Source organism: Melozone crissalis, unplaced genomic scaffold (assembly GCF_028551555.1).
Source record: "Melozone crissalis strain CALT ecotype California unplaced genomic scaffold, PUWL_Pcris_2 ptg000105l_1, whole genome shotgun sequence".
NCBI classification, from domain to species: domain Eukaryota; kingdom Metazoa; phylum Chordata; class Aves; order Passeriformes; family Passerellidae; genus Melozone; species Melozone crissalis.
Genome location: NW_026535882.1, coordinates 1260254 through 1270145, shown reverse-complemented (window position 1 = coordinate 1270145; position 9892 = coordinate 1260254). Strand labels below are relative to the sequence as shown.

The 9892-nt window shown below is 53.0% G+C and overlaps 1 protein-coding gene across 1 annotated transcript; it reads right to left on the bottom strand.

The window, feature by feature from the left end:
• Positions 1 to 6404: 6404 nt before the first annotated feature.
• LOC128947424 (histone H3-like centromeric protein A) lies at positions 6405 to 9060 on the bottom strand. The gene is made up of 4 exons (XM_054291681.1): positions 8985 to 9060; positions 8408 to 8499; positions 7155 to 7232; positions 6405 to 6539 (listed from the first exon to the last, which is right to left on the bottom strand). Exons 1-4 carry the CDS (start codon positions 9058 to 9060, stop codon positions 6405 to 6407), a joined length of 381 nt encoding a protein of 126 aa, XP_054147656.1.
• Between the last annotated feature and the right edge of the window lie 832 nt (positions 9061 to 9892).

Sequence of the window (9892 nt, the reverse complement as noted above, 5' to 3'; positions counted from 1 at the left end):
TAGCTTTAATAGATTGTGAAGCAAAGTGTCTGTCAGAAATTCCAGCTTATCTTTCCATAATCTTGCTTCCACAGCAAGATGTTTATTGTCAGCTACAAGTGCTGCTTCCATGGCACCCAAATAACCATGACACAAGTGGCCTTTAGTGATTTACTTCACCAATTAGCAAGCTCTTGAGGCAGGGAACACGTCCTGCTACACTGGCCCCAGCTGGATTTAGTTCCATTCCCCACCACACTCTGGGCTTGGGCATCAGCCAGTTTTTCATCCAGCAAACAGTTGCCCTGTCCAATCCATGAGCAGCCAGGTTCTCCAGTGTCAAAGGCTTTACTGCTGTCTATAAATATCCATCCACGGCCCTTCCCTCATCTCCTGAGTGGGTCATTCTGCCACCGCCTGCAGACCCTTGGCCTGGGCGGGAACAACCTGCGGTACTGGGCAGCCGTGGCATTCCAGGGCCTCCCGCGGCTTTGCCGGCTTTCCCTGGCCCGCAGCCGCTGCTGGAGGTGGGCGTGGCCACACTGCAGCCGGTGCAGGTGACCCTGGGCGTGCTGGAGCTGCTGCCAATGCGCTGCGCTGCCTGAGCCCACACCCGCGGCAGCTGCCGCCTTTCCGCTTCCTGCACGGCCTCTGGGAGCTGAAGCTGCAGGCGCAGCAGCCACAGGGGATGCGTGTGGTCCCACAACGCTTCTTCCAGGGCCTCAGTGCCTTGCGCTCGCTCTGCCTGTCACAGAACTCGCTCTCGGCCATCCCTGCCGATGTCTTCGGTGACCAGGCACAGCTGCAGGGTTGCAGCCTGAATAGCTGCTAGGAAAGCCCAGGATAAAGAAGCAAAAATGGGCTGTGCATGGTATCCACAGATGTTTAATTCAGCCACGCAGTAACATGTTCAGGTCCCAGGCACACACACATGGAGGGTCCAGGTTTCTTTCTCCCCAGGGGCCCGGGGTCACTCTGATCTCCGGGCAGTACAAAGAGAAGGGCCAATCAGGGAATAGGGAGGGAGTGCCTCAGGGGCACGGGGGAAGGAAGGAGCCAATGGGGTCTTATCGGCTTTTTGGGTGAAGCTTCTTGTGTTTCCCCAACCATCGGGATGCCTCTCAGGGTCTCCACAACTCCCTGTTTTGATTTTATTCTGAAAGCTTCTCTGAAGGATCAACTGGATCAACAGAAAATGACAAAAACAATCAAAAACATCCATAAGACAATTTTCAAAATGCAACCAATTTTGAGTCACCAGTGTCCAATTATATTTTCTTACAGCTGGCAGGACGGCTGCTGGGTTTTCTTAGTATGGTTTATCTGGAAACTAAGTCATGAGAAGATTCTTTCAGCAGGGACTTGTTCTCTGCCACCTGTGGCAGTGTTGTTGGCTGTGACTGGCTCTGTACGAGGTAGTGTGCGTGGTGGTGTGCCTGTTGGAAATTCCAAAATAGAAATTATTAACTTTTAAGAAAAAGAGGGTTACTTTAGGGAAACATTATTTTCTTTCCCTCCCAATCTCGCTCCCTCTGGTATTATGAAGGAACTCTGGGGAAAGGGATTAGTGGAATTAGTGGAGGGAGGCCATGGAAGGGGGGAAAAGGAGGTAGGAATTTGTGGGAACATAAAAAAGGGGTAGTAGGACAATGGAAAGGAAAAGGGGAAAGTGAGAGAGGGGCAGTGAGGCCACAGGAGTTGGGGAAGGGTATTAGAAGAAGTGCGACTTATGTGATTGGAAGGTTCAGTCATTGTACTTTACCATGGGAAGGAAAGCACATAGCCCCAGTGGTTTAGGTGCAAGTTACAGGTTGCCCTAGCAGGGTAATGATCAGCAAAAGCTTTCTGATCTGGCAGCTTTTGTATGAGAGTCATCTTTGGGCATATATAATATCAGAGGTGGTATCCACATTTTAATGATGGGCTTCTGGATGAGAGTGAGAGTTCTCTTCTGTAGGAAGGAAAGCATGTAGCCCCAGTGTTTGCGGTGCTGATGAGAGGCTGCACAGGGGAGGTAAAGGCCAGCCAAGACCTCTCTATCATGGCACCTTTTTGGTGGGAGAAATCCTTGGACATTGGAAGTATTATCTAACTTGGGTAATGGGTAAAATCCCTGGTCATATTCAATTAATTGCACTTACAACTGAAAAGCATGTGTGATGTAGAATGCATGTCCTAAGTTACTATACTTATTATCTTAAATAAAAGAAGTGACTCTACCCTGTGGGTTGAACTTGTTAATATGTGAACCAAATTTGCTTCTTGCTGGCAGTGATTACTCCTGCAATAAGGATAAGCTGTCCTCCAATGGTTAACTTGATCCTCAGTGGGGATGTGCTGGAATCATTACTGATATCATTCCTGGATAGAAAAAACAGTATGGGTCTCAGCAGCATTAGCCTGAACAGGTTACCCCTTAGTGGCTCAAGTTGTTAATGACAAAATTCCTTTTTCCCACTCAGAATCTCTCTGTTCCATCTCTTTAAATGTGGTTGAGTTGAATAGTGAATATTTCTTTGGTCTTTCATGGTGTTAGGCCTTGACATTCTTCAGGAGGAATCTCAACTTCAACTTTATGAAGTGCTTGTCCACTGCTGTTGCTGCTTCCTGTGTTTTCAGGGGGATCTCCTGCAATTTGAGTTGTCCTCCCTGGGTAGCATGCTCTCCTAATTTGAGCTATGAGTTCCGCAAAGTTTAGTACAGCAGTGATTGTAGATGTGGTACTGGTGTTCAACTGCCTGTTATAAATCATAAGCCACAACTGTATGTTCAGCTCTTTCGTGAGCCAGACCCTAAGAGCGGCTCAGTTGGTCTGAGCATGGTGCTGAACCACAGTTGTTGGTTCAATCTGTGTATGGCCCATTCACTTAACAGCTGGACTTGATGATCTTTGTGGGTCCCTTTCAACTCAGAATATTCTGTGATCTGTGACATAATGGCAATGCCAACAGCGAACATTGGCTAAACACTGGCATGTTCTATGTGGCTGGAGTGTTAAAATGATCACTGGCCACTGTCTCTGACAGGAGAGATAGGAGTGTGACTGAGTGATTGTACCTTTTTCCTTTTAATCTGTCACCACCTCATCAATGCCCAAGCACACGGGTGCTTGTATTGTGGCTGTTAGGTTTGCAGTAATTGGGTATTCAACTCTTAGTGGGGCCACATTGGCCAGAACTTCAGAAATTCCACTTCTCCCTGCTGCAAAAATCCAGCACGGGGACACACTAGCAGTCTTTGGATCAGGGAGTGCAGGTGCCATGTGGAGTCAGCACAGTCTCTGGATTCCTTTTAGGGTTTGGGCTAATGTGCAGACATTAACATTGACTCACTGACATCAGGCAGACAACAGACTTAAACGTTCAGAATATCAAAACCCTAAATATTGTCATTGTGATCTTTGATTGCAAAGCAAGTAGCCAATATCCACTTCTCATCCAGGACCCATAAATTAACCATAGCAGCTTGACAGATAACATGTGCTCCATTTACTAAAGTGATGTTAACTCTTAGCGTCTGGGTCATACACCCAACTTCTTGGCGTCCTGCTTCATTACTACTGAATGCTGTGTTCCTATATCTATTAGAAATGTAATTAATCATTGACAAGAACCAACTGGAATCTGGATGTGTGAGTCATTAGTATGTATTGATAGGGTTCCACTTGTTGCATTTCAGTTTCACTTGGCTTGTGCGTGGAATGCTTCTGTAAATCAGCCACCTGAATGGACTCTGCACAATACAAGGTGAATTCGTAGCTTGCTTAAGCATCACCTTTGCTGTTTCTTTTGGTTTTCATCTCTTCTCCTTTTCTTCCTGGAACTGTTTCTGCAATTGTTCATTTCTTAGTAACAGGGATAAATAAGGTTTCCTCTCTCAGGTCTTGTTTCTTTCTTCTATAATTTCCCTATTCAAATTCTAAAATAATTGTCTTTCCTTACACTCTGCTGAAGCAAGTAGAGTCTTAAGATGGTCTTTCTCAGTCATAAGTTTATCCACTTGGATTCTCAGCTTTTCTCCTGTCTCCATCTCAGAAGCCAGTGGTAACTTTGATACCTCATTTTCTGTGTAAGTCTTACTTTTGGTGAGCTTCCTTAAATGTTTGCAGCTGCCAGCCCCCAGCTCACTGAGGATGCCAAAAGTTATTTCTAAGACTCCAATTAACAACATTAGCCTGTGAGGCCATAGTAATGATAGGTCTCTCAGGAGTTCCAACACCCACATCAACATCTTTATCCTGCTTGTGGCAAAAGAGTGCAACTTTCCTTTTCCCCAAGTACTACATTCTCCAGAACAGCAGTGGATAATTTATCACTTCCTGAGAAATTCCTTTCTGCAAGCCTTTCACTCAAACTGCATTCCATCATGCACTGGGACCCTGCTGCCCCCTTTTGGGCAGTCTGCTTCCTTGGTGCAATTCCAATCTCCTGATTGTTTACTAATTGTTCTACTCCTGTTCTGTTTACTAATTGTTAAGTGAAACTAATCCTTCTGCCATAGCTAATTAGCCCTGAAGATCTCTTTCCCCACGATAAGGGTCTTTTCCCTTGTCTTTCTCTCTGTGGGGTTAACACTTGCTTCAAGTGATCCTGAAATTCTGCCGCAGTGTTTTATCACGTTCAGCAAAACTCTAACCATGGCAGCCACATACTTGGTTAACCAGTGATGTGGGTGAGGGCTGTCCTGGAACATCTGTCATTCATCAGTTGCAAAAACACTGCCTTCTGTACACTCTCTGTTCCATGATCTATGGTTGGGGTCTCAATCCTAAGCAAATCACTCCTCTCTAATGGATGCAACCTCCTGCTCAATAGGCGGCATTCCGAGTTAAAAAACACAGTTTTCTCTAGTCACTCACCATTAAAAACACTTCTGGCCTCCAGAAGCCTTGGGCCTCCACCTCAGACAAATTATTTAATTACCCTCTTCCAGAGGCACTCTCCAAACATATCCAGTTTCCGATTACTATGTAAGTGTGCTATACTTTTCCTGGAACTTTGCTTGGCTGCTGCGTACCACACTGTTTTAGTAACAGTGTGCAGACCCTGACTGTCATAGAAGGTTTCATCATTAATTTGGGGTTGTAATGTGATTTCTTCATTATCAGATGTACTGCTGCTTATAGGGTCCTTAGAGATGTCAAAGCAATTTTCTGTCCTGTCCACAATTTGCATTGTTACCTTTCTTTGAAAGTTCAGTAACAAAAATATTCCCCACCAAACTGTCTAGGGAAAAAAAGCACCAGACTGTCTAGGGAAAAAAAGAGGGTTGAGGAGACCCCAAAACTGGAGGTATCCCAAACCAGGTGGGTGGGGGCTAGGCTGGGATTTTAGGGGGGATATTTGGGGTCCCTGAGGTTTGGGGGGCTCAAAGGGTACCCCAAGGATGGCAGCGATGGGCAGTTTTAAGGGGACTTGGGGTCCCAGGGTAGGTTTTGGGTTCTGAGGCTCGGGAGGGGTCTCCAAGGCATGAGGAAGGGGGGGTTGGGGTCCCAGGGCAGGGTTGGGCGGGTCCGTTCTGGGGTCCCTCTCGTGCCCTCAGGCGCGGGCACAGGCGCTGCCGGTGCAGCGCCCCTGCAGGTCCCGCCCCTCCCCGCTCAGCAGCGCCCCGAGCGGCAGCAGCGGGAAAAGCAGCCGGGGACCGTCCAGAACCCTCGTGGCCCCGCCCCCCAAGTGTGGCCCTCCCCAAGCCCCGCCCCATAGCGGGGACCCCGTTGAAGCTCCGCCCATGGACGGGAGACCTCCAGAGCCCCACCCCCGCGGGGTACTAAGCCCCGCCCCCCACAGGAATCCCTACCCACGTTCAAGCCACCTCTAAGCGCCGCCCCTAAAGCCTTGACCTCCGCTCAAAAAGCAAATCCCTTAAGCACCAACCCCTTAGACGACCCCCCACCACCACTATACGTGGAACCCCTTGGGCCCCAAGACCTTCCTGGCCCCCATTCCAGGTGCCCTCACCTAAAATGCTCAGAGGACCTCTCCCTGTGGGTTCTCCTGCCCTCCAGAGTTACCCCCTGTGGTGCCTTACCTCCAAATCCCTTCCAAACTCCCCAGCAACAGCACCTAGGGGTCACAAACATTTATTGGGGTACAGCAGAACTGGGAGGGTCTCCAGCAGGGTGGAGGTCCTGAGTAGGCTTCCCTGGGACTGGCATGCTGGTGATGGGGGTTCCAGGGGGATCATGGGCAGTGGTCCTCAATAATCTGAGAGGTGCTGGACTAAGGAAGGGGACCTCCACCCGGAGATGGGTCCCTGAAGGGGTTGTTGGGGATCCTGAGGTGGGGAAGTCTATGGGGTGGGTCCACGAGGGGGGGCTTGGGGGACCCTATGGGTGGGGGGGGGTCTCAGCATGATGGTCCCATAGGAGGTCCCAGTAAGATTATGGGTGTGAAATTATCAGGAGAGACTCCCCAGGGGGTCCTCATTCAGATGCCCCCCGCTTCGGGCCCTCGCAGGCGCCGGGCCAGCTGCAGATCCTTGGGGAACAGGGTGACTCGGCGGGCGTGCAGCGAGCACAGGTATGCGTCTTCCAACAGCCTCACCATGAAGGCCTCTGCTGCCTGTGAACCAAAACCTGAGGGAGGGTCCCCAAAGCTCCCCAGCATGCCCCAACCCCCACACCTTCCCCCGGGGTCAGAGACTCCCCCCAAACACACACCCAGGGGGCAGGGTCCCTCCAAACCCACCCATGGGTGACTGAAGCACCTTGTGCTTGCAAATGTGTTAGGGAGGGATCAAGACCCAAAGACCCATCCTCAATCCCCGACAGACCCTGGGAATAAGGGACCCCGCCCCACCCAGCACCCAGAGACCCTCTCAACATCCATAGAACCCTGTCCCAGAACCCATAGACCCTACCCCCAGCCAATGGAGACCCTCCTAGACTCCCCCTCAGCTCCCATCACATACACCCAACAAACCTCTCAGCCTCATCCAAGCATCCAAAGAGACCTTCTTGGACCTCCCCAGCCCCCAGAGACACCCCCAGCACCCAGAGATTCCCCCTGCAGCACCCACAGCCCCCCAGCCCCCATGGAAACCTTCTCAGTACCCATGAGATCCCCCTCAGCCCCTTCCCCACACCCCTAAGTCCCTGGATACCCCTGCAGGACCCATAGGGCCCCTCCAGCCCTCTGTGACCTCCCTCCATCACGCCTGGGCCCCCCGAGTTGCACCTCCTGCAGTGCCAGCAGGGCCATGCTCTGCCAGCGGTAATCGACGCCGCGGGTGAAGAGGAGGCAGAGCTCCCGCACCTGTGGCAGAGAGGGCACAGCGAGGGGGGCACATGGGGGCAGCAGGGTCACAGGGAGTGCGGGGACATCGGGACAACGTGGAGGGGATATGGGGGCATTGGGGACATCCCGGGCTGGGGCCACCACCATGGTGACACCCTGGAGACGTGGAGACACTGCCCTGGGGACATCCCAGGGACCTGGGGACACCCTTGTTATCACCCTGGAGACACTTTGGGGATACCCCAGGGAGAGGAACACTGGGGACAGGAGCACCTGGGAATACACTGGGGAGTGGGGACATGGGAACATCACCACGGGGACACCCTGGGGTCTGCCAGGTGGGAGGCAGGGGGGAAGCACCACTCTGGGAACATCTTGGGAACACCCTCGGCCATGGGAACATGGGGACACCCCGATGGGACGGGGGGACAGTGCCAGCACAGCAGGAGGGGCACAGGGAACTCTCAATCCATGCAGCCTCTGAAGGTGGCAGGACACAAGGATGTCTGGAACCACAGAATGACATTGGAGGATATGCAAGGATGTTGGGGGAGGACAGGCTCACCATGTCACAAGGATGGAGAGGACAAGGACATGGGGAGGGATGGAACAGGGTTGAGGGGGGGGCCCTGGGGGAAAGGGATGGTCATGAAGAGTCCCAGGGGGTGATTTGGGGTTCTGGGGGGTAACTTGGTGGGTCTGTAGGGGGTTGGAAAATCGCAGTGGGTTTTTGGGATGGGGTCCAGGGGGAGGTTGGAGGGTTCCAGGTTGGATTTCAGGGGTCCCAGGGTGGATTTGGGGTTGGATTTGAAGGGGTCCTCAGGATTGTTTGAAGGGTTTCAGTGGGTATTTGGGAGAGTCCAATGGGGAGCTGAAGGGTCCCAGGGTGGATTTGAAGGCTCTGGGGGAAGTTGCAGGGTCGAGAGGGTTGATCTGGGGTGTCCTGAGACGGATTTGGGGATCTCAAGAGAGGGGATCCAGAGTGGTTTGGAAGATCCCAGACAATGCTGGAGGTTCTGGGGTGAAATTGGGGGGGTCCTGGAGGGGTTTGGGGGTCCCACAGTAGATTTTGTGGGTATCTGAGATGATCTGTGTGGTCCCAGGGGAGTTTGGGAGTCCATGGGGGGTGCTGGGGAGGTTCTGGGGGGGAAATCGGGGTGTCTGGGGATTTTAGCGATGTGGGGGGTTCTCACCAGGCGGGCAAAGGGGCCGGGGCGCAGCAGCAGGCGGGTGCTTCTCTGGTACGTGCGGATCTCCTGCAATGCCCGCTGCCCTGGGCGGCGCCCTGTGGGGGCATCGGATAGGGGTCTGTGGGGGCTTTAGGGGATATATTTAGCCTGGAGGGCAGAGATGGGGGGATCTGAAGGAACATGGGGGGTATAGATCTATAGGGCCTGTCAGAACACAGGGGGCTATAGGGGATCTATAGGGGCCAGGGAGACAGGGGAAGGCTGTGGAGGTTATAAGGGATCTGTAAGGTCTGGGGGGACATTGTGGGTATAAAGGATCTATAGGGAGCTATAGTTATGGCCGACATAGAGGAGTTATAGGGGACAGGGAGTATGGGGGTAGAGGGGCTATAGGGGAGAGGGAATGTGAGGTGACTCTAGGAGGTGGAAGCATATAGGGGTATATAGGGCACAGGCTAGGGGCGGAGGAAAACAATAGAGGGAGTCCATAGGAGTGCTCTAGAGGGGGGCCTGAAAGGGGGCTCGATGTAGGAGGTCCATAAGGGGTGTCTATAAGGGAAGTCCCCCGCCCCTCACTCACTGCGTGCCCGCCGCGGGGGCGATGGGGGGGCTGGGGAACGCCCGCGCCGTCGGGGGGTGGGTTTGGGGCGGGGCATGGTGTTGCCGAGTCCACCGCAGGGTCAGGGCGAGTTCAGAAGGGGACCCAGCGGCTGGGGAAGGGAGAGTCAGGGTGAGCTCAGGTGTGCGGGGCCCCCACGCCGCTGCCGGGATCCGCCGCGCCGCGCCGTGCCGTTCAAATCTCCCGCCGCGCCGCTCGTGACGTCACTTCCCTCCGCGCGCCAATCGGGGCGCGCGACCGCCCGGTGCCGCGCCGGACTCCGCCCGCCGAGGGCTCATTAGCAGAACTCTGCATGGCCCCACCCCCAGGCACCCCGTGCCTCGGTGCTGCCCGGGTAGTCTCAGTTACCGTCCCCGTGCGGTGCCAGTACGGACTCTGTAATCGTCGTGTAATCGTCCTCTGTGATCCCAGTCACTCTCATGTGGTTCCCGTTGCTCTCGGTCATCTGCATGGTTCCATTTACTCCCAGAATGATCCCAGTATGATTCCAGTCCCCTGCAGTATGATTTTAGTGCTTTCCAGTCACTCCCACTGTGAGTCCAATATGATCACAACGACTCAGTATGATCCCTGTCACACCCCCAACAGTCCCAATGAATTCCTGTCACTACTAGAATGATCCCACTATGATCCCAGTCAATCCCAGTATGATACCAGTTGCCCCCAGTCAGTGTGGTTCCAGACACTCCCAGTATGAACCCAGCGTGGTTCCAGTTGTCCCCTCCTGTATGATCCTAGTTGCCCCAGTTATGGTCCCAGTACCCCCAACATGGTTCCAGCATCTTCCCTTTGCTCCCAGTGTGTCTTCAGTTGTCTCCCAACATGGTCTGAGTAGCTCCCTGTGCCTCCCAGTACCAAGTGGGGGTCAG

Excerpts from the sequence above, each read along its gene's own strand:
- LOC128947424 (XM_054291681.1), bottom strand. The coding sequence starts at position 9,060 with ATGCCCCGCCCCAAACCCACCCCCCGACGGCGCGGGCGTTCCCCAGCC. Across the intron at positions 7,233-8,407 it reads CCGGCCCCTTTGCCCGCCTG|GTGCGGGAGCTCTGCCTCCT; the intron begins GTGAGAACCCCC and ends TCTCTGCCACAG. Across the intron at positions 6,540-7,154 it reads CCCTGCTGGCACTGCAGGAG|GCAGCAGAGGCCTTCATGGT; the intron begins GTGCAACTCGGG and ends TTTGGTTCACAG.